The sequence below is a fragment of the Quercus suber genome, unplaced genomic scaffold, assembly GCF_002906115.3.
Source record: "Quercus suber isolate HL8 unplaced genomic scaffold, Cork oak 2.0 scaffold_573, whole genome shotgun sequence".
NCBI lineage: Eukaryota > Viridiplantae > Streptophyta > Magnoliopsida > Fagales > Fagaceae > Quercus > Quercus suber.
In genome coordinates this window covers 375,506-399,861 of record NW_027070018.1, presented here as the reverse complement: position 1 = coordinate 399,861, position 24,356 = coordinate 375,506, and the positions used below count along the sequence as shown (strand labels likewise).

Here is a 24,356-nt window from a genome sequence, read left to right as displayed (position 1 = left end):
CAATTCAGGCCTTATAAATGACATTAAGGCCTTGTTGGCCCATTTTTATTATTATGAATTTTGAGTATATATCAAGAGAGAGAAATTTATGGTCTATACTTAGGTCCATTGGTTAAGAAATTGTAATATGGATGTGGCTATATCCAATCTTCTCTGTTCCTGCAGGCCGCGTGGATCTTTCTATCAGGGAAAGAAGATAGACTTGGCCCAACTGTTTCTTTTGGGCTAAAGCCTAAAGACCTAGCCTATGTAGGACTAGGAAGGAAAGCCATTTCTTTTTGGTGAAAATGGATAAATATCATTCAAAATTTCAAATATTATTAAGTCTAGTATTAAGTCTAGGAAGGGAAGCCATTTCTTTTTTAAATATTATTAAGTCTACAAAATTTCAAATAGGGAATACCAATTTCGCTAAATAATATTTGATGGTGATTTACTGATTTATAACAAGTTTTATTCATCCATAAATGTCGTCCAAAATAATCTTCAAAAAAGAGAAAATAGAAAGATGCATCACAAACATGAAAATAGGTTGTCCAAGGAAATGCTATTCTTCCAAAGAGATATTGGTCGTCCATGCCACAGGAAGGTGTAGATAACCAACTAACACTTGATGTGTTTTAGAGTATGGGGTGAATTTCTCGAAATTTGCTCTACTTTCTCCACTAAACCCACACATCTTCCATAATGTTAGTGGAATCTAACTAGTAGTCCCACTCCAAAATTCTTTATAAAAGGGCCATGCTTCATCCAACCAAGACATGTTTTACTATTCATTCACTTACTATACTTGAATTCTAGATAGAAAAATGACTTAATTGTTGGAGGGTCCTTGCCTGGTTCACCCTAGTCAGCTTCGATAGTCTTTTTCTTTATTTTCAGGTCATCCAACCGTCGTTAAAGCTTGAAGCATTCAACATACTGATTTCACACCATCATCTATATTAAAACTTTTTTTGGTAAAAAATAACAATATTTGAAAGTTATTGATAAAATATTGTATTTGTATCAAAATATGGAGCTCATCTTTTCAAATATGATAATTTTTCCATGAGTTTTTAACATGAATGTTGTTTTCGAAAAAGTTAGGGTTCATTCGGTAAAGGAGTTTGAATAATGTTGTTTGTATTTTTTTAAAATACGTGTAGTTGAAAAAGTGTGTAGAAATGTGTGTAATATTGTTTAAAAACTGAAAACATGTTGCTAAAATACTCTACCAAATGGGCCTTAAATATACCAAATAACTTCAAATATTATTATTTTGAAATTTTTTTTATTAATATTAAAAATGATTACTATTTAGCAAAAATGGCCTAATAAAAAGAATTGCATGAACATGACCGAACGAATACATGGCAATATGTCATATACGGTATATCTCTCTATATTTAAACAAAATGTATAAAAAGCTAACGCAAAAATGTCCAGATCCCTCACGTGACCTCCAAAAATCTAACCACAACCGTCCGATCCCTCTCCTCGAATCCCATCCATCCAATCTCCACAATTTCAAAACCCCGCCCAAACTCCCTCAAATTCAAATTCAAAATTTCAAAAAAACCCCACACTCCCCTTCTCGACCGTTGGAATCTCCCTATAAATCCCATCTCTCTCTCTCTAAACCCCAAAAACTCATTTCTCTCTCCAAAAAAAAAAAAAAACCAAATACACCTCCGCCACCACAACAACAACCATGGTAGTCGAGAAAAAACGCCCCTTACAACCCTCGGCCGCCGCGAATGTGGACCCCACACCACCAGAGGCGGCCGCCACCGCAGCCGCCACCAAAAATGGAAAAACCATAGAAGAAATGTACCAAAAGAAGTCTCAACTCGAGCACATCCTCCTCCGGCCGGACACATACATCGGCTCCATAGAGAAGCACACGCAGTCGCTCTGGGTCTACGAGCCCGACCGCGGCATGGTCCACAGGCCGGTCACCTTCGTCCCGGGTCTGTACAAGATTTTCGACGAGATCTTGGTCAATGCGGCGGATAACAAGCAGCGGGACCCGAAGATGGACTCGCTGAAGGTCGTGATCGACGTCGAGGAGAACAAGATCAGCGTGCAGAACAACGGAGATGGAGTGCCTGTGGAGATTCACCAGGAGGAGAAGGTGTACGTGCCGGAGTTGATTTTCGGGCACTTGCTGACGAGTAGCAATTACGACGATACTGTGAAGAAGACGACTGGTGGGAGGAATGGCTATGGTGCGAAGCTCACGAACATCTTCTCGACCGAGTTTGTTATCGAGACCGCCGATGGGAAGCGACTGAAGAAGTACAAGCAGGTTTGGTTTGGTTTGGTTTGCTTTGTTTTGTGTTTCTTGAGAGGTTTTAGGGTTTTTGGATTCTTGGAAATGAGTTTTTGGTTTGATTTCAACAAGAAAGTGATGTGTTGGACCTTTTTTTTAGGGTTTCTGTGGGTATGGATTTGGATTCTTGGACTTGATTGTTCCTTTGTTGGAATTTTAGGGTTTTTTGGATTCTTGGAAATTCAGTTTGTTTAGTGGTTGTTCTTTGTTTTCTTTGATTCATTCTTGGAACTGATACAATTTTAGGTTATGTGATGTGGGCCAATTTTTTGATTAAGTCCTTTGTTTTTTCAATCAGTCTTTTGGTTCAAATGGGAATTTAGGATTTAATATGTTTCTGAATGAATGGTTTTGGATATCAGTGAATTTCAGTTATTGTTTATTACAGTGAGAATTCTGATCCTGTTTTTTGATTCTAGTCTTGGCTTATTTATCAAATAAAAAGAAAAAAAAACTGTACAAAAGTACTTCTGTTGTGTAGTTATGGAAGGGTTCTTGTCTAGATGCATATGCACAATGTTCTGGGTTTCATGGGTTATTTTAGTGATTATATTATAATTAAAATGTTAATAGTTCATAGATTTGTGGGTGTTTTGGTACCTAATGTGGTTCAGAGTTCTGTTCACTTTGTGGAGACATAATATTGGTCACTGAAATTTATTGTTTAATGTGGTTCTATATTAAGTCTTATTCCTTTGAAAAACATAGCATTTCATCAATGTGCTAATTCAGTAAAATGGTTTTGGTGATCTGAAGGTATTTTCCAACAACATGGGAACGAAATCTGAGCCAGTCATTTCAAAGTGCAAAGAGAGTGAGAACTGGACTAAGGTTTCATTTAAGCCCGACTTGGCAAAATTTAACATGACTCGTCTTGAGGACGACGTGGTTGCGCTGATGAAAAAGCGGGTTTTTGACTTGGCTGGGTGCCTTGGGAAGTCTGTGAAGGTTGAACTGAATGGAACTCGGATCCCCGTAAAATCATTTACTGATTATGTTAATCTCTACTTAGATTCTGCTGCTAAATCTAAACCTGAGAAGCCTCCAAGGTTCTTTCTATGAAACTCTGAATGTTTCTATTTTATTTGTATTTTTCCCCTTCATAGTAATAATTGCTTACTAGAATCATTTGTTTCTTCAGCTATCATGTGAAGGTTAATGATAGGTGGGAGATATGCGTGAGTCTTAGTGACGGGCAGTTTCAACAGGTACCTAAGTCTTTTGAAGCAAAGGGAATAATGAGTCAATTGAAATTGCAATTGTGTGTGACTTACATGGTTTTTTCGTTTTTAAACCAGGTCAGCTTTGTAAATTCGATTGCCACAACCAAGGGTGGAACTCATGTTGATTATATCACTAATCAAATTACAAACCATATAATGAATTTTGTAAATAAGAAAAACAAGAATGCCAACATCAAAGCCCATAACGTGAAGAACTACTTGTGGGTTTTTGTCAACGCTCTTATTGACAACCCTGCATTTGATTCCCAAACTAAAGAAACTCTGACACTTCGTCAAAGCAGTTTTGGGTCCAAGTGTGAGCTTTCACAAGATTTTCTGAAGAATGGTTCGTTTCACTTTATTTTTCATTATTGTTGACACTAGTATGTTACCATTGAAATACGGGAAAGTGATTCTTATGAACCACTTGTTTTTGCAGTCTCAAAGTCTGGAATTGTCGACAGTCTCCTATCATGGGCAAATTTCAAGCAGAGTAAAGATCTTAAGAAAAGTGATGGAACAAAGACAGAGAAGATTCATGGTATTGAAAAACTAGACGATGCTAACAAAGCAGGAGGGAAGGAATCTGATAGATGTACCTTGATTTTAACTGAAGGAGATTCAGCTAAGGCTCTTGCAGTAAGTTGTTGTGTCATTGTGCACAGTATTTTAGCATTAAAGTTAGCTCTATTGGGTATCACTTTGTATGATTTTTGACGTCATTCATTTTAATACAGTTGGCCGGGCTTGCTGCTGTGGGTCGAGATTACTATGGTGTGTTCCCATTGAGAGGTAAATTGCTCAATGTGAGGGAAGCCACTGCTAAACAGCTCACTGAGAATAAAGAAATTGGGTATATAAAGCAGATTCTTGGACTTCAGCAGCATAAAGAATATGCCAATGTAAAATCTTTGAGATATGGTCATTTGATGATAATGACTGATCAGGTGCGCCTTAAGTTTCTGTTATTGTTTTGTTCTTGTTTTATGCTTACAATTTTCTCTACAAGGCACACTTGACAGCCTTCAATAAATATAAAGTTTTAACTGTAATTGTTGTACAGGATCATGATGGTTCCCACATCAAAGGGCTGTTGATCAATTTTATTCATTCGTATTGGCCATCACTGTTAAAAGTTCCATCTTTCTTAATTGAGTTTATCACTCCTATTGTGAAGGTTGGTATTTTCAGCAAACTAGTTCAAATATTAGCACAACTTCAATATTAGTGGAATGTTTCTTGAGGGAAAATGATCGTTTATCATCTTTGCAGGCAACTCACAAAAATGGGACACAATTATCATTTTATACTATGCCTGAGTACGAGTCATGGAAGCACAATTTGACGGGCAATGCAAGTGGGTGGTCTATCAAGTACTATAAGGTTTGCATTGTTAAATTTGTTACATGTGAACCAATTACAGAACCTTTTATTTTATTATCTGTTTTCTGTCTTTTGCATATTGATTTGTTTGTGTCTTTTTAGGGGTTGGGAACAAGCACATCAAAGGAAGGAAGAGAGTACTTTGCAAATCTTGAGAAACACAGGAAAGATTTTATCTGGGAAGATGAACAGGATGGGGAGGCAATTGAGCTGGCATTTAGTAAGAAGAAGATAGAAGAGAGGAAGAGTTGGCTTAGGCAGTTTGAGGTCAAAGTTTTGCTATGCTTTCTTCTTTTGTTTTTAGAGAAAGTGAATGAATATATATCTAACATAACACCTTCTGAATGTGCAGCCTGGTACCCACCTTGATCAGACGGGCAAGCTCATAAAATACAGTGACTTTGTCAACAAGGAGCTTATATTGTTTTCAATGGCAGATCTTCAGAGGTCTATTCCCTCCATGGTTGATGGCCTGAAGCCTGGCCAAAGGAAAATTCTTTTCTGCTCTTTCAAGAGGAACTTTGTCAAGGAAGCAAAAGTTGCCCAGTTTTCTGGTTATGTGTCTGAGCATTCAGCTTATCATCACGGTGAGCAGAGTCTTGCGAGTACCATCATTGGAATGGCACAAGACTATGTGGGCTCCAACAACATTAACCTGCTTCAACCAAATGGCCAATTTGGCACTCGTAATTATGTGAGATGAACATGCCTCATGTGTCACTCTTTAAAGCTGAATCTAGTTCAGTATGCGTTTTTAGTTCTAATCTTATTATCACATTTTGAATTCACAAATGATCTGTTCGATTTCAGGGAGGAAAAGATCATGCAAGTGCTAGGTATGTCTATACGCGGCTTTCTCCAATCACGCGGTTTCTGTTCCATAAGGATGATGATGACCTTCTTGACTACTTGAATGAAGATGGGCAATCAATTGAACCAACTTGGTATGTTTTTCCCCATTCTTCTATCTATTTGGTAGAAGGGATTTTAGCATTTTGTATGAAGAACTCCTATATATAAATAAGGCTTATACTTTAATTTTTTGGTTATTTTAGGTACATGCCAATTATACCAACGGTTCTTGTCAATGGTAGTGAAGGAATTGGGACTGGTTGGAGCTCTTACGTTCCTAATTACAATCCAAGAGACATAATAGCAAATGTTAGGCGCTTGTTGAATGGTGAAGCTATGGAGCCTATGGATCCATGGTATAAATGGTTTAAAGGAACTATTGAGAAAACTGCTGCAAAGGAAGGAGGCAATAGCTACACTATCTGTGGAACCATAGAGGAAGTCAATGAGACAACACTAAGGATAACAGAGCTACCAATCCGTAGATGGACACAAGATTACAAGGAATTCCTAGAATCTGTTTCTTCTAGCAATAAAGAATGCAAAGATCCCTTCATTGAGGTAAATTTGCTCAAGTCCTTGAGAATTATGTTATCCACCACAATGTGAATTAGATTGTACTCAGTTTCTCATGAAAAATAATGCTGGCTGCAGGATTTTGATATGAATTGTGATGACGTAACAGTAGAATTTGACGTCTTCTTGACCCCTGAGAACTTGATTAGGGTCACTCAAGAGGGCTTGCAGAAGAAATTTAAACTAACCACTACAATTAGCACAACTAATATGCACCTATTTGACCCAAGAGGCGTGATTAAGAAGTATGACAACCCAGAGCAAAGTATGTGAGAGAAATTGAAGTTCTTTACATTGATTTACCAATATAATTTCCATGATAACACATTTACTGCTTGTGATTTTCCCTCCTGCAGTTCTTGAAGAATTTTTTCATTTAAGACTTGAATTTTATGAGAAAAGAAAGGTGAGCTCACTTATGCTCATAGCAAAAGAGTAGAACTGATACTCAATAATTTCAGCCATTTCTTAGGGAAACAATTATTAATTGCAATTTTTGTATTTTGTGCAGAAATTTCTACTGAACAAACGTGAAATGGAGTTGTTGAAGTTGGAAAACAAGGTTAGGTTTATCCTTGCAGTTGTGAAGGGTGAGATCATTGTAAGTAATAGGAAGAGAGCTGATCTGTTTGTTGAGCTGCAAACAAAAGGTTTCACTCCTTTTCCAAAGAAAACGAAAGCTGTTGAGCCAGAAGTTGCTGGTGCAACTGATGATACAGAAGAAACAGAAGTGAAATCTCCTGCTGACAGCAGTAGTAATGGGGTACAGATCAGTGATTATGAGTATCTACTGGCCATGGCAATTGGAAGCTTGACCATTGAGAAAGTTCAGGAGCTATGTGCTGAAAGGGATAAGCTCAATAAGGAGGTTGATGATTTGAGAAAGGAAACTCCAAAGTCCTTTTGGAGGAAAGATCTTGACGCTTTGGATGGGCAACTCGATGTATGACTGAAAAATTAAGAATTCCTTGTGATGATTTGGTTATTTTTGTGTCTTTCTGTTTCTTGACTGTTTAGTTTTATGTCATTTAGGAGCTTGAGAAAAGTGATGCTCAGTCAGAGGAGTCAAGAAAGAAAATGAGAGGCAAAGCAAGGGGTGAAGCTGCTATGAAGTCTACTAGACAAGCACCCAAGAACCCACGGAAGAACAATAATAAGAAGGCAAATAATGCAGAATCTGTTGCGGAAGCTGTGTCGTCATCTATGGCTGCAATGGAAATTGGTAAGTGTCAAACAATTTTATGTCTATTATATGTATTAGTTTTTGTTTGATTTTTGATTTACATCTGCTTGATTTACCAGAGAAAGCTCCTGAGGCAGCAAAACCCAAAGGCAGAGCAGGCTCTAGGAAAGCTCCTGCTAAGGTCTGTTTCTGTTATTATGTTCTATTTTTCCTTGTAATGGATTTCTCTAGAACTCGTGTTGATATTACTTTTTCTTTTCAGCCGAAAAAGCAAACTTTAGTCTTGAATGATGATGACGACGACGATGACGACGACGTGCTTGAGCTTAAAGAACGACTTGCTGCCTATAACCTTGACTCGTCTCCTGATCAATCAGCCGGTAAATGCTATATTATTATATTTTATTAGACTATTTATTATTATCTTTACACAACTCAGCTGAAATGTAAGAAAAATTACAGTGGATGGTATGGGGATATTATTTGCAAACCGGATAATATATGATCTTGCGTGAGAAATTGTGTTTCTATTATTCTTCTTCATAAAACCAATTCCAAGAGAACAAAATACTGGAATGTACATAGATAAAAAATTTCCATGTTACAAGCATCAACTAAAATTTCCACTTGAGATTCGGTAGAACTAATAATTAGCTTCTTGTGAATTTTTCCATGATCTTTTACTGTGATCATTAGGAATGTGTTGGAGAGTTTTTTCTGTAAGTATTTGTGAGGTTAATTTCTCTTTGTTTTTATGCCTGACAGCCATGGAGACTGAAGTGCCCAAAGTACCAGCCAAGAAGAAAGAACCTAGCAAAAGGGCTGCTGCTGCACAGAAGAAGAAGCCCTTGGCAACTGTTTCGGAGATATCTGATGGTGATGATGATGATATTAATGAACTTGATGATGATGATGAAGATAGTGAGATAGAAGTTGTAGCTGCTCCAGAAGCCGGGAAAAAGGGCGGGAGAAAACCGGCTGCAAATGCTAAGGCAGGTAAGGCCCCCGCAGCGGCAAAGAAGAGAGGTGCAGCCAAAAAGCAGCAGCCTCAGACATTGGGCCAGAAGCTTTTAACTGACATGTTAAAGCCTGCTGAAAATTCTGGGATTTCACCAGAGAAGAAAGTTAGAAAGATGAGGGCATCTCCATTCAACAAGAAAAGTGGTTCTGTGTTGGGAAGGGTTGGTATGGTAAATGAAGTGACTGAAAATGAAGAAAATTCGGGTTCTGCTTCTACTTCTGCCAGTACTGAAGAAACTGTTGAAGTTGCACCAGCAAGAGCAAGACCTCAAAGGGTGAACCGTGCGCAGACAAGGTATGTGTTGAGTGACTCTGAAAGTGAACATGCCACTGAGGATTCTGAATTTGATGAAGTGACTGATGAAAGTGAAGATGAATAGAGTAGTAGTTCTGTTGAGAAAGTGACTGATGGAATTCTTGAAATGGGAACTTAATCTCATTCCCCTTGTAACGTACTCCATTACTCTTCGTTGTGACTTGGATAATTTGTAAACTGCATTTCCTGGCAATGATCTTTGTCTATTGTGATTTGTTATGGGGCAAGGATGTTCTTTCTCCTTCATTGCAATTCTACTTTAACAACTTACTAATATATTACGAATTAGAATGTCTGCAATTTATATAAGTGGAATATTTTCAAAAGAAATAGATGTACCAAATAATTGGAGTCTTGAACTCGAAGAGATATATAATAACATTTCCAGGTGTGAGTTGGTTTCCCAAGTGTCACTTACTAATTTTGATTTATTGTCTAAAAGGGATGGAAAGAGGATTTAAGAAGTCTAAAGAGGATTTCCTTGCGCTCCATCAAAAAGAGTGTTGAACTTTTGGGTTTTGAGTGTGTCAAATTATTGCGAATAATATTTTAAAATTCTTGATTTATAAAGCACGAGCGTGAAATTCATTATTAACGTAGGAGGAGGTAGTATATTATTATTGTACTTTGGACAAAGTTTATTATAAAATTGGTTTAGTCTTAGCCTAAGGCTATAATCTTATTTAATATATTTTTATTGGAGATGAATTTTGACAAATGGATTACATCTTCTTTTTATATGTTCTATGTTTGCAAAATATCTAGAAAAATAAAGATCAATAGTTATGTCATTAATAAATTGTTTAAATTAAAAGTTTTTATAGTTTAAAATTATGCATAAAATGTAAACTTATAAATCATATAGTAAATAATATTGTAGTTCACCAATGTTGCATGTATGAAATGAGCACTAGATTTGAACGTGACCTTGGGAAATATCACACCCCTCTCAAATGGCATCCTATGCATGTGGCACTGTGTGTGGGGGTTCAAACCATCATCACTTTGAATCTAAATTGGGGATAATGCTTTGTAGCAGTTTTAATGATGTTTTGAACCCTCTGGTCACGTTTTTCCTACATGTTTATGGCCTTGTTGTTGCTATAGTTGTTGGAATGGATGGATTTAAAAAACACTAAAAATTTACAAAAGGAAAAAACCAGAAATGGTGGGAAAGAGCCTTAGTTAGCTAGCTCACAGTATAATTCTCTAACTAGTATACCCATGAAAAGTGGAATTTTGAAAATGAGGATGAGGAGGAGGTGATGACTTTACGTATTAGAGAGATAGAATTTGTGGAATTTTGAAAAATGAAGAATAAAGTAAGGTGGTGGTAGTTGATGTTATCTCATTAATTTTGAGTAGTGTTTTTTTCAGTATACAATATTTCCAATGAAGCTACATCAAATAACGGTGTAACTTGAACCTATATTATGTAAAATATATATATATATATATATATAAACATGGAACTAACACTATGAGTCTATGACATGTCGGTTTTCTTTTTATTTATTTATTTGTCATTAATTTTTATAGCTGATGTGATATCATTGTTTTCAAGTTTTAGTTAGTGAATTAATGACATAGTATAATTTGAACTATTTATTTTAAAATAAAATGTTCCTATTAAAAGAACTCTATGTGGTTTCTCAAAAAAGAAAAAGAAAAAGAAAAAGAACTCTGTGCATGGAATTCTATGCATGTGACACTGTATGGGTTCAAGCCATCATCCCTTTGAATCTAAACGTGGGGATCCATGTTTATGGCCTTGTTGCTATAGTCGTTGGAATGGATGGATTTAAAAAACACTAAAAATTTACCCAAAAAAAAAAAAAAAAACAGAAATAATGGGAAAGAGCTTTTAGTTTGCTGGCTCACTGTGTTATTCTCTCACTGCCATACCCATGACAAGTGGAATTTCGGAAATGTGGATAAGGAGGAGGTGATGATGACTTTACTTATTAGAGAGATGAATGTGTGGAATTTTGAATATTCAAGAATAAAGTGGGGTGATTCTCAAAAAAAAGAAAAAGAAAAAAGAAAAAAGAAAAAAGTGAGGTGGTGGTAGTTAATGTTATCTCATTAATTTTGTGAATATTAATGAATTAACAAGTAATTAATTTGTAACTATTAACTCTAATAAAATATCTCCAATGAAGCTGCATAGTAACGGTGTAAAAAAAATTATGATTAATTTTTTGTAAATATTATTTATAAAAAACAGATTTGGAAATTGGGAGATAACATTCTTGCTCAAATTGAGTTGCTTTGGTAACAATTAAAACAAAGTCTAGTAAAAAATAAAAAAATTTATTAACATAAAATCAAGAATACAAAAATAAATGTAAGATTAAATTAATAAAAATGACTAAATAGTCTTTTAATTCACTCAAGCAATAGATTCATATTTTTAATTATAATAAGGGTACATTACACCAACTTTCATTGAGGTTTTACAAATTCATACTCCAAAATGTTTCATGAAATAGCACTCTTCCTCTAAGTCTAAGGTTCATATATATAAATGTTATAGTTAATTGCGTTTTCAAGATTCTTACCCAAATTTTGGACAAAATGATACTTGTCTTAGTTTGTTGAGGTTTGTGGATGAATAACACTTCCTTGAGATATGTATAAATTAATAGAAATCTTTTTTTAAAATAAAATATTTTAGTAATGAAAATTTAACTGTAGATTTTTTAAAAATTGGACGTACTATGGAACCTAAAGGGAGATTGTTATAATTTACCCTTAAAACTATCTTTGTCTACTCTATTTCTAAATGACATGCAATGTACTTGAATTTTTTTTTTGAGAAGAAATAATAAACTTGAAGTTGATTCCTTCAAATATTATAGCACATAATAATTATAATACAAGGGCCATAAAATACTTTCTTGCAAGATGTTTCAAAATTATGTGGGGGACGGCTAGTCCTTAGAATTACTACACGAACCATAATGGTGAAGAGTGAAATGCAATTTGCCATGTTAAGCGATTCAAATAACAATATAAACCTATGAAATAAAAAAAGCTTACATAGAATAAAAAATCTTAGGCTCTATTAGATACTTGATAATTACAAAGTTCTAAGCTTTGTAATTAGATTCTTGAGAATTTATAGGTTGCTTTTGCTCTGCATGAGTTTGGAGTATGTTTTTATTTAAAGGAACACAAAGGTAATGATTAACGGGAAGGAATCAACTTTTTCTTTAATTTAATTATTTTTTGTGAGATTGTAACATAAGGTGACTTAACAAATGAGCAATCGATTGAGAGAAAAGAATCAGACATAATAAGCTGGCACTTCGTGAATGTGAAGGAGACCATTTCTTGTTTGCAGAGAAAAGAATCAAACATACATAAAATGATTGCAGGCCGACACTCGTGAACATGAAGGGGAATATTTTGTTTGTCATCGTTCATAAGCAAAGAATACGTGTGTTAATCTCAATGTAATGCAAGCACGCAAAAGCAATTAGCATATATGTTGGTTGCTCTGTCTAGTTCATCCTCCTCACAGAAATTGTTCTAATTTTACCCTCTTCACAAAGATAGCATTCATTTAATTCCCAGAAAGAAATGGCGGAAGGAGTTCTTTTCGAAGTTGCTAAGGGAATCATTGAGAAAGCCGGCAACCTTGCAATCCAGGAGATTGGATTACTGCGGAGTCTCAAAGATGAGATTGAAAAGCTCAATGACACAGTTTCGACAATCAGTGCTGTGCTTCTGGATGCTGAGGAGCAGCAGCAGCACAACAATCAAATCAAAGTGTGGCTGAAAAGGCTGAAGGATGCCATTTATGATGCAGACAACTTGTTGGATGACATCTCCACTGAAGCTTTACGACGGGAGGTAATGACACGGAATAAGAAGGCAAAAGAGGTACGCATTTTCTTTTCCAAATCGAACCAGCTTGCATATGGTTTTAAAATGGGTCATAAGGTTAAGGCAATGAGGGAAAGGCTAGATACCATAGCAAAGGATAGGGCTGGGTTCCACTTAGATGAACGTCATGTAGAGACACATGTGAGGGGTTATAGGGTGAGAGAAACTCATTCTTTTGTACCTACTGAAAAAGTCATTGGAAGAGACAATGATAAGAAAGAGATTATAAAAATTCTTTTGGAACCCAATGATAAAGAGAGTCTTTTGATCCTTCCGATAGTAGGACTTGGAGGCCTAGGAAAGACTACCTTAGCTCAACTTGTATTCAATGATGAAAAAATCCGAAATCATTTTGAGCAAAAGCTTTGGGTGTGTGTCTCTGATGACTTTGAAGTAAAAGTAATTGTTAAAAAAATTTTAGAGTGCGCAAAAAATATGAAACAAGAAAATCTCGAAATGAACACATTGACTAATGATCTTAAGAAAGAAATTGATGGAAAGAGATACCTACTTGTGTTGGATGATGTATGGAATGAGGATCCTCATAAATGGCTTAGCCTAAAAGATCTTTTAATGGGTGGAGCAAGAGATAGTAGAATATTAGTGACTACACGCAGTAATAAAGTTGCAAAGATTACACAAACGGTTGAACCATACGTCTTGAAGGGTTTGGACGAAAAAGAGTCTTGGTCTTTATTTAAACAAATGGCATTTGAAAATGGACAAGATCCAGAGAAACCAATCTTTAAGGAAGTTGGAAATGAAATCCTTGAAAAATGTAGAGGAGTCCCTCTTGCCATAAGGACTATAGGAAGTTTATTATATTTTAAAAATACAGAAAAGAATGGAGTCTTTTAAGAATAATGAACTTTCACAAGTGGCTCAAAAAGAAGATGATATCCTACCAACACTTAAATTGAGTTATGATCATCTTCCGCACTATTTGAAGCAATGCTTTGCTTATTGTTGTTTATTTCCAAGGATTTTTGAATTCATAAACCAACATTGATTAAAATGTGGATGGCACAAGCTTCATTACAATGCTTAGAAGATATTGGTCATGACTATTTTATGGAATTACTTTGGAGATCATTTTTTCAGGAAGTTGGAAGATGAGTGGGGAGATATATCACATTCAAAGTACATGACCTTATGCATGATCTTGCGAAATTAGTAGCAGAATCATGATTGCGCCACTTTTTATTCAAAGAGGAAGATATTCATGAGAAAACTCTCCACGTGTCATTTGATAGAATGTTTCTCTTGTATAAGGAAGCAGGATAAGAACATTTCTTATTTATAGATCTTCAAATCAAACAATTTCTTAGAAATTATATATCAAGGATTAATGTCAAAGTGACTTGTATGAATTACTTTGTGTTAGTTGTAATCCCACTAAATTCTTCCCTCCAAGGAAAACGGTGGATTGAAGGAACTCAACGGGCTAAACAAGCTGAGAGGAACACTAGAGATTAAGGGATTGAGACACGGGAAAGAAGCTGCATCAGAATCTAAGGATTCAAATATGAAAGAGAAAATACATCTTCAAGACTTGACGTTATCATGGATAGAAGAAGACGTGGATGAGTCTAACGTTGGGTATGATGAAGAGTCACTTGAAGCCTTGCTCCCACACGGCCCACTTTCAAATCTTCAACAATTGAGTTTAAATAGATACGGTGGAGTGAAAATTCCAAGTGGGATTTCTTCGCTTTCAAATCTTGTAAAATTGTCCTTAGATGAATGTAACAAATGCCAACATCTTCCACCGTTGGATCAGTTTCATTCTCTCAAAACTCTCTCTCTTTATAAAATGAATGATTTGGAGTACATATCAGAGAGAGAAAACAACGGGGAGTTCTCTGATTCTTCATTCCTCCCATCTCTAGAGCAACTCACAATTGAAGAATGCCGTAATCTAAAAGGATGGTGGCAACGACAGAGGGATTCTGTTGAGGAGTTCCATAATCATTCACTGCCTTCATTTCCCCATCTTTCCTACTTACATATTTGGGAATGCCCTAAGCTGATATCCTTACTTCAAGAAGCTGCATCAGAATCTAAGGATTCAAATATGAAAGTGAAAATACATCTTCAAGACCTGAAGTTATCATGGATAAAAGAAGACGTGGATGAGTCCGACGTTGGGTATGATGAAGAGTTACTTGTAGCCTTGCTCCCACATGGCCCACCTTCAAATCTTCAAGAATTGTGTTTAATTAGATACGGGGGAGTGAAACTTCCAAGTGCGATTTCTTTGCTTTCAAATCTCGTAAAATTGTCCTTAGATGACTGTAACAAATGCCAACATCTTCCACCGTTGGATCAGTTTCATTCTCTCAAAACTCTCTCTCTTTATAAAATGAATGATTTGGAGTACATATCAGAGAGAGAAAACAACGGGGAGTTCTCTGATTCTTCATTTCTCCCATCTCTAGAGCAACTCACAATTGGATATTGCCGTAATCTAAAAGGATGGTGGCAACGACAGAGGGATTCTGTTGAGGAGTTCCATAATCATTCACTACCTTCATTTCCTCATCTTTCCATCTTACAAATTCGGATATGCCCTAAGCTGATATCCTTACCCCTCTTTCCATATCTCGAAAAGCTAGAGCTGCATAAATGTAGCTTGAAGCCATTGGAGCAAACACTGAGAATGGAGGTGATAAACACGGCAACCCCAAAGAACCTGACATCAATAGCAGCAACATCAACCTCTTCTTCTTCTTCACTTGCCGCTTCCTCGTTCATCCCTCTCTCCAAATTGAAGTCCATGTCAATTTGGAATATGGAGGAAACTCTGCCCAAGGAGTTGATGTGCAACCTCATTTCTCTCCAACATTTAGATATAGAAAATTGTTGTGGTCCTCTCCCTCTCTCTCGACATCTCACTGCCCTTCAGAATTTGAGAGTTGTTGGTTCTAAAGAGGTTGATTTAACAAACGATGGAGATGAGATGGAATGGCATGGCCTTCAGAGCCTTCGCAAGTTAAACTTCTCATATCTTCCAAATTTGGCCACTCTACCGGTGGGGATTCAACATCTCACCTCTTTGCAAACACTTGAGATTTTCAATTGTCCGAGTTTGCTAGCTATACCGGAATGGATCTGTAACCTTAACTCTTTGCAGACACTGCAAATTCTCGATTGTCCAATCTTATCGAGAAGATGCGAAAGGGAAGCGGGTGAAGATTGGAGTAAGATTGCGCACATCCCACACTTACTTATAGACAGGTAGCTATCTAAGTCTCTCTTTTATCCCAGTCCTTGACAGAACATCAAAAATCCAATTTCTTCTTCTTCACTAAATTTCCTGGTAATTAAATTTCAGATGGAGAACCTACTCTTACGATTTGGAGCTTAATCAAACCTTTTAAGATGGAATTTGGGAATGTTCCATCTTATCGAAGAGATGCGAAAGGGAAGCGGGGGAAGATTGGAGTAAGATTGCGCACATCCCAGACTTACGTATAGACAGGTAGCTATCTAAGTCACGGTTTTATCCTAGTCCTTGATAGAACATCAAAAATCCAATTTCTTCTTCTTCACTAAATTTCCTGGTAATTAAATTTCAGATTACTCGTACGATTTGTAGCTTAATCAAACCTTTTGGTGCTACAATTGCTCAACAAGTCAACAAACTCACTGGTAATATCTCTTTTCTTTTTTCGTCTTTTAGATGCCCATAGGATTTTCATTCTTTAATTTATGAATTCCCATATTAGGAAAAAGAATATGTGAATTTTTCCAAATCTATTTCTTCATTTTGGCAAATTAAATCTTTGTATTTTGAACTGAGTTGATCTGTTTTATATGCTTTATAAACAGAGTAAAAGATCAATGGTACAAGATGATATTGGGTAATATTGTGAGAAGAATAAAATCTGGTAGCCATTCTGCAGGAACTAGCATGTTGTGCAGGTATTTGGTTGATTTAATTTCAATTTCTTGTTATATCTACGGAACTTTTTATTTTTTTGGGGTAAATACTACTATATCTTCAAATAATGATAGACAGTTTAGTATCTGAATTAACAGAGTAATTTTTGTATTTCATCCTGATTTTATTTCAGTATCTGTAAAACACAGTCTTGATACTGAATAGTCCTCACTTTTCAGTTTTTAATAAAAAATTTCATTTATTGTAGGAGACATATCATTCAGTAAGGGATTTAGCACATCTTGAAGCTTCATTCTATTTATATATGTATACAATTTTCTGGAATTGGCTTACAAGGTGAAGGCGAGGATCCATCTCAATCAAGCTAATTCAGAAAGATCAATGCTTTGAAATGTGCACTTCCTCTCTGCATGATTCTCTTGACTGATGGTTAGCACTCTTTCTATCTCTCATCTGTTGATTGTGGAAATTTTTTTTTTGAATGGTAATTTTTATTTATTTTTGAGGTGTGTATGTCACTTTTAGGAGAATGAAGCATGAAGCAATGCAGGATATTGGAGAGGTGGATTTGCCGCTGATATTTGTGCCCTTACCAGTGAGGATTTCCCAGAGATTTGTAGATACTGGGAATTCATCAGTGTCCCATCTTACCACAAAGATGCAAAAGGAAGTACGTGAGGTTTTCCATAAGATTTGTTACATTCTAGAGTTGGAAGGAGATCCAATTCGGTGGTAAGAAAACTTATGTCTACCTATCATTCTTTTTTCCCTGTCCTTGATAGAAATCAAAATCAAAATTTCTTCTTTGTTCTCTCCAAGAAATGGAGCTTAATGAAAAACTTTTTGGTTTCAACAACAACTCAATGGTATTAGTATTTTTGTTCTCTACAACTCAACAAAATATGTGAATTTTCCTTTTATATATTTCTTATTTATATCATGGTATCTCAAACTGAGTTGATTAGGTGGCGTATCTGGCTGCCATGGTTTCTCACCGTGTAACTTGTAAATAGTGTCAAAATTGGCACTTGGTGATATTGTGGTAATGTTTGTGGGGAGGAGTAAATCTAGCATATACATCTACAGTACAATAATTAGCTTGTTGTGCAGTATTTGGGTTTATTCCTTTTCGTGTTGTGTAGTATCTACAATTGATGATGACAACCACAAACAAAATTCACAAAATTTAAGTTAAGTTGCTAAGAACCATTTTGTCAATAACAGATAATTTTTGCATTTCCTCCTTATTTTGTTTAGTATCTTGGTGTTAATTGAAAAGAAAGGTGCTAGTGCTACACTTGGTGTTCTAGAAGTTCACAATTTTAGGGGTGGATTTCACTTGGTGCTGCACTTGGATTTCACAATTTTAGGGGTGGATTTGGATTCTTGGACTTGATTTTGATGCAATATCTCTGTTTATTTATGTGTTTCTTTGCATGAATCATCCATGAGTGTAGTCATATACAGTATCATTAGTTACTAACTTCCCCATTTAGAGTCCTTTGTCATTTGACTCTTCCTTCACCTCTTCACGACTTGATTCTGTTTGAATTTTCATAGTATTGCCTTAGCTAGTACATTTTAGCTTTACCTATTAAGGCGAATGGGCAACCAAGTTTTTCCCATTACTTTTGTTGGGGTGTGATGAGAAGGATTGGGGAGGGAGAAAGAAAGAAAAATACTTTCTGGTAGAGAATACAAAAATCCCAATGAATCTTTCTTGAAATGAGGAATTAATTCTATGAATACCAGTCTAGCTCTATCTTAATTCTTCTCTTTCATCAGGTTTGGTGAGTTTATCAGTTACTGGATCTTAACAGAAGCCTGAGGAGTATTGAAAACTGAAGCCAACAAAGCTTAAGAGTGCATGTTTCTTCAAACCTAGCTGGTAATAAGATTATGCAGCAAACTATTAGAAAAGGAATGGTAACAATCTCATTATTACCAAATTTAATCTTTTCTCATAATGTAGGTTTCATTTTTTGGAAATTTATTCGCAATATGGTTGGCATATTATTAGTTTCCTCTCTTATTCTGTTTTTATTTCATTCTCAAACAGATCTTTGGTAGGTTCTAATGAATGAAGAGCATAGCTTGTTGTCAGAGTAGACTACAGAGAACTCCCTGATTTCATTGATAGCTTGATTTCATGGTAAATGATTCTTGGACTTTTCACCACTTGTGACGTTGTTTTCTTCATAAATGTTATTTTTTGTGCTTCTCAAAGCATAACCTTTATTCCTACATAACAGTATTCTTAAAGCTTCTCATAGAAATTAATCACAAGAACTCTCAAGAGAAAGATTTAATCTGGACTAAAGATGCAACTAGTTACTACAATAGGTTTTGATATTATTATTTTCTCTATTTGTGCAAGGTCCAGACTTGATCCATGTATTTCGATGAGAATGCCATCTGAACTTGCTCTGACAGAAAAGTGGTTGATATACAACTTACTAAAGATAATAAGAGATTAGCATTGTCAGGATCCATGTTCAAGTGACTAGCTGTTTTGCAGGGAAAATACATATTGTGCAAGGTCCAGACTTGATCCATGTATTTCGATGAGAATACCATTTGAACTTGCTCTGACAGAAAAGTGGTTGATTTACAACTTACTAAAGAAAATAAGAGATTAGCATTGTCAGGATCCATGTTCAAGTGACTAGCTGTTTTGCAGGGAAAATGCATAATTTTCCAGTGAGATGGCTCCTTAGACTTTCCATGAACAATGATTTCTTGGTGAGTGCATTCGGTTCATTAGCATGACATTTGCTTTCATCTTTGAAATTGCCTTACATTCTTAAGTACGCTTGGCATACAAAATAATCCACCAATGGAAAATTATGGTTATGACGCCTATGGCATATCACTTGAATCCAGCGCCTTCTAGTCTCAATAACAGGAACTCCGTTTTCACAAGGCTTTAAATGGAATGCTAAATAATTGCATGCTTAATGGCATTGAGTTGTCTACTCTTGAACTAAATTTGGCTGTTTTTATGAGTGCAATTAGTGGCCTACCGGCATTGACAGAGCTACAGTTCCTTCTCTTTTGTAGACTTTGTTGATCATTTACATTTTAGCTTGTAATTCTTTAGAGTTTTTCTGCTGCTTGTACGGGTAGAGGTCCACTCATTTTAATAAATTTTTTATTAAGCCAAAATATATATATATATATATGTGTGTGTGTGTGTGTGTGTGTGTGATTGCTAAATAACTATAGCTATCAAACAAAAGACAACAAATAAGTACTCTTCCAACTGTTTGGGTCTGTAAGTAAAATTATGAATACATTATTGTTACTAATAGGAACTCCTCTCTTCATATTGCTCATATTAATGTTTCAATTATATTCACTTTTTTGGTAGTGGTTCTTGTATCGGTGAGTATTGGAATTGGGCACATGTTCTAGAAGTTTCATTCTATGAATCAAGTTAGATATATCAACACTTCTCTGGACAGAAATTTGCATTTTAGGAGAAGGTAAGGCTCTGTCTCAATTCATCCAAATGAAGCTCCTAGTTTTCTACCTGACTCTTATTTGACATTTTTTCTTACTAGAAATTATGAAATGTTCCCAGTATGCCAAATAAAATTGCTGCACGAATGACTGCAAAGGTTTTCCACAACAATTTTCTCAAGTAGCAGCTTTTCAGAACCCATGGAAAAATGGGCTTCTGAATTCTTATTGTCTCAACTGATTAACAAGTGGATTAGAGAGTTTTTTTCCTGCCAAGGAGTTTTCCATTGATCAAACTATTTGTGGTTAGTTTGCAGTTCCTGGAGATTTTATTGGTCCTCCTTGGTGGTTAGTTTCTCTCACATTTAAACATTAGAATGGATTGTTTATCTTAGAAATTTTTGATTGGTTGATAAATGTGTGAAGTATCCTTTCTAGATATTGTGAGAAAGAAGTTATTTTCACTTAATGGATAAAATTTAAGTATAAGTACTTGCACTCACTAACTTTAGGAAACAAAAACCTCATATAGCATTCAGTTACAAAATTTGCATTATTGTTTTTTTCACCCACAAGATTTTCAAAATATTTCTTAAGATAATCACCATATGAATGTTTGGATGAAGTTCCATATTATTTTGTTTAAGCATTGATTATGTGTTTGAGTTCTTTCTTCTTCCACGAGAGTGGAAAATTAACCACATGTGCAATTAGCTAACCTTATTTGAATGCATTTCTTGTTAGGCACTGATCAACTCAGAATTTTCAATATGTTAATTGGAGTTAACACAATTAATCAATTTCATTTGTTATTCATCCAATATTAAGTTTTGTCCTAACAAATGCCAGGTTACTCTTTTTTTGCAGATTAGATGACAAGAGCAACAAATGTCATCTCATAGCACTGTGAAGTCCACCACCTTGAAGGACTCGTGCTTTTGTGCAGTAGAATGGAAAATAAGGGTAAGTGGATATAATAAAAGAAAAACATCAATTTTTGGTTTTGTATTTGGTTGACTGGTTTTGCATAACTTGCATATTGTCTTATGATAGACTTCTATGTCCAGAAAAATGTTTAGGTATCATGTTGGAGCAGATATAAATTTGATTTTAAACCAAGAAGAGAATGAGAATTAGCCGATGAAGGAAGCAATTGAAGTTCTTGTTTGTTCCATGTAGTCAAAGACCTAACAACCATCAAGAAGAGCTTCTCTATCCCCAACTGGGAGGGATATTCTTAAGTTAGGAATTCAACCACCAATGTCAAGTGTGAAAGTCAAATTTGAGCCGTATCTGACTTGGACTCCTTTTGTTGACTTTGGCTTGGACTCCATTCCTTTTTGGTTTTGTACTCTACTTGGTTTAGGATTTGAATCATTTTCCTACTACACCTTGACTTGGGGTACTGTATATATGTGGGCTCTTTATGTAAATATCTTCAGCCTTGGCTCTTGTCAACTGAGAGAGTGAGAGTTCTTTGAATGTATTTGGAGTTGGGGTTCTATGAGAGTGTCTTTGTATCACATTTGTAATCTCCTTATTTTCTTAGTGAAACTTTCTTGACACTGCCTGTGGATGTAGGCCTAAGGCTGAACCACGTAAATCTTTGTCTTTTTTTGTGTGATTCTTGCTTCTATTTTTCTGTTTATATTCACATAAACCCATTATTATTCTCCACACTTTCAAAAAAATTGACATTAAAACTTCTGCTATGTCAATAAATCTCTTCTATTGATCCCTCTCTCCTGCTAGTCATTTAGAAGGGTAATCTATTCCCCCTTTATCTTTTGGTTATTTCATTGGCAGAAAACTTGCAAGCTTGATTTTGTTTCATTCCTTTTTGTCCCCATTTCTTTGGATGAATTTTGCAATTCTAAGTATGTTTAGTGTTGTTGTGAGCTATACAATGAGTTTTTCATAGTTTATCTCCTTAAGTTTAAGGCATCCATAATTTCTTTATTTTATTTGTGCCTTTTGACGAGTCCATGTTTATATATGTACTTGGTTGAAAAGTACTTGTAAATCAAGCTTCATGTAGTGGAATTTTATGAATATACCAATTCAATCTCTGCAAATTGCAGATATATGCATTTGATAATCTGGAGATCAATTGTCTTGCGTGCTTTCCTATTATCATTTAGTTCCACTTACTGAACCAATTTATCTGCCAAAAAAATTTCATTATCTCCTGTAAATAGATATTTGCTAATTGTTTGGTGTAATTTTCTTACCCCTTTCTATTTGGTTAGGAAGCACAATTTTTGTACCTCAAAGTTTGCCCTATATAGAGGAGAAGAGCTATAAAGTTGAAGCAATTGATTATAAATGTTGATTAGATCAAGCTCTAGAGACAAACAGTGAGACCTTTTTTGCAAAGAAGAGGCACTATCTTGGTCTAAAAATCGATGATTTATGTTATGACTGCTAGATAGATATATAAGATCTTTGTAAGAACGTATTTACTGTTTTTTTCATAGTATGTTCAAGTGCAACAGATGCAATTAGCATGTTATAGTTTATTCTTCTGTGTAGTGTGGATATCATTGAAGTGCTCTGTCCTCAATTAGATACCACTACATACTCTACATATCTACAGCGTAGCATACCAACAAACATGCAGGAGAAATCAAAAGCAAAAGCATAGCCTTTAACCCATTGGTTTAAGTTCTCCAAAAATCCTTGTTAAACTGATATTATTGAAGGGAAAGGGAATGATTATTACATGTTGGCGTCAATCTATATATTTAAGTGGATTGTAGATTCAGTTGACAACAAAACTTTAGACATTTCATTAAACATTCTGCTAATGGTAAATGCCTTCAATATCTATTTTTTCAATAAATGCCAATTTTTTTTAAAATAAAATAAAATTCTATAGCATTGCTTAAAGCTATAATAGTTATGATACTATGTTTTTAGCATTTTTTTTTTTAAATTTTTTGAGTAATTGAGCTGCCCTGAATTTGTGTGTGGTAAACTGGTTATGTGTTTAATTATGTCATAATTAATTATGATAAAAATGGTGATTGAGGTATAAAATTTGTTACCTTGGAGAATTGACTTATTTAAAAAGAATTTTTTAAAAATAAACTTTTATTCTTCTAATGAAAGCACCTTAAAGTTTAAACCTTAATTATTTGATTATTACTTTGAGAAAACGTACCTCACCGTTCATTCTTATTCCATATTAATATATAATATGCGACTTCAAGCATATTTTACTCAAATAGTAATAATAATAAATAAATCAAGAAATATGTTGTAAACCCTATTTTTCAGAGTTAAAACATTAGTTGCTTGCTTCCATGGATGTAGGCATGAATCAAGAAAAAATTGGAGATCAATTATCTAATTACAAATTACAGATTTATGCATCTCATAATTTGGCTTGAAAAAAAATTGGAGATAAATTATCATGCCTGCTTATTACTAGTTAGCTCCACTAGTTGAACCAATTTACATGCCTCTTAATGTCTCAATGTCTCTTTATGATTAAAATTTGTGCCTAGATATCTGCTAATTGTTAGTTACATTTTTTTTTTACCCATTTCTATTTAATAGGGAAGCTAAATTTTGTACCTTGAAGATTGCACTATATGGAGGTTAAAAGCTCTAAAACTGAGTGAATTGATTTTATTTGTAAATATTGTTTAGTTCAAAGTCTAGAGACAATGTGTGCCTTTTTTGCCAAGAAAAGGCACCATCTTGGTTTAAAATTTCTTTATGCCTTGCTAAGGACTGATTTGTGCATGATTTTATATACATGACTGGTAGGTATTGTTTTTATCAGAAAATGCTGCAACTAGCATGTTGGTCATACTTATCCCAATAGTGTGGATAATTAATAGGCCCTATTCTTGACTAGATACATCTACAACATGGTATTCCAACAATTGTGTAAGAACCACATTATGACATGTACTTACAGGCTAACCTTTCCATTGTAATTAAGAAACCTTGTTAGTAGCTTTTGAATTTGTTCTCCATCAGTTTATTCATAGTAATTAGAAAGAAGCAAAAAGCATAAGACTTAAAAGTCCTTACTGAGATGCTATAAAAAAAAGGGATAATTATTCAATGTAGGAACTAGTCTCTGTTTTTCAAGTGGATTGTAGGCCCAGTTTAGAATAAATATGCAAATATTTCATTGAAGTGCAAGTTAAATAAGTTGATGTGATGATCAGAAGGCTATAGAAATAAGTTAATGTGAGCAATCCACTTTAAAGCAGAAG

General features: G+C 35.0%; 2 protein-coding genes and 1 pseudogene across 2 annotated transcripts; all 3 read left to right on the top strand.

Annotated features, from left to right (window-relative positions):
- Positions 1 to 1,652: 1,652 nt before the first annotated feature.
- Positions 1,653 to 9,113, top strand: LOC112038914 (DNA topoisomerase 2). Its single transcript, XM_024071751.2, has 19 exons — positions 1,653 to 2,290; positions 3,071 to 3,363; positions 3,456 to 3,522; positions 3,613 to 3,883; positions 3,977 to 4,176; positions 4,275 to 4,484; positions 4,601 to 4,714; positions 4,810 to 4,920; positions 5,023 to 5,187; positions 5,273 to 5,614; positions 5,731 to 5,864; positions 5,976 to 6,333; positions 6,427 to 6,613; positions 6,705 to 6,754; positions 6,860 to 7,291; positions 7,381 to 7,570; positions 7,651 to 7,712; positions 7,794 to 7,911; positions 8,297 to 9,113. Exons 1-19 carry the CDS (start codon positions 1,694 to 1,696, stop codon positions 8,929 to 8,931), a joined length of 4,536 nt encoding a protein of 1,511 aa, XP_023927519.1. The 5' UTR covers positions 1,653 to 1,693; the 3' UTR covers positions 8,932 to 9,113.
- Positions 9,114 to 12,395: 3,282 nt separating this feature from the next.
- Positions 12,396 to 13,767, top strand: LOC112017947 (putative disease resistance protein RGA3; annotated as a pseudogene).
- Positions 13,768 to 14,182: 415 nt separating this feature from the next.
- LOC112038915 (putative disease resistance protein RGA1) lies at positions 14,183 to 21,727 on the top strand. Its single transcript, XM_065764643.1, has 12 exons — positions 14,183 to 15,995; positions 16,093 to 16,239; positions 16,337 to 16,409; positions 16,590 to 16,682; positions 16,910 to 17,091; positions 17,188 to 17,394; positions 18,448 to 18,588; positions 18,733 to 18,814; positions 19,046 to 19,404; positions 20,033 to 20,472; positions 20,992 to 21,087; positions 21,192 to 21,727. The coding sequence occupies exons 1-2, from the start codon at positions 14,284 to 14,286 to the stop codon at positions 16,136 to 16,138; spliced, it is 1,758 nt and encodes a 585-aa protein (XP_065620715.1). The 5' UTR covers positions 14,183 to 14,283; the 3' UTR covers positions 16,139 to 16,239; positions 16,337 to 16,409; positions 16,590 to 16,682; positions 16,910 to 17,091; positions 17,188 to 17,394; positions 18,448 to 18,588; positions 18,733 to 18,814; positions 19,046 to 19,404; positions 20,033 to 20,472; positions 20,992 to 21,087; positions 21,192 to 21,727.
- Positions 21,728 to 24,356: the final 2,629 nt, after the last annotated feature.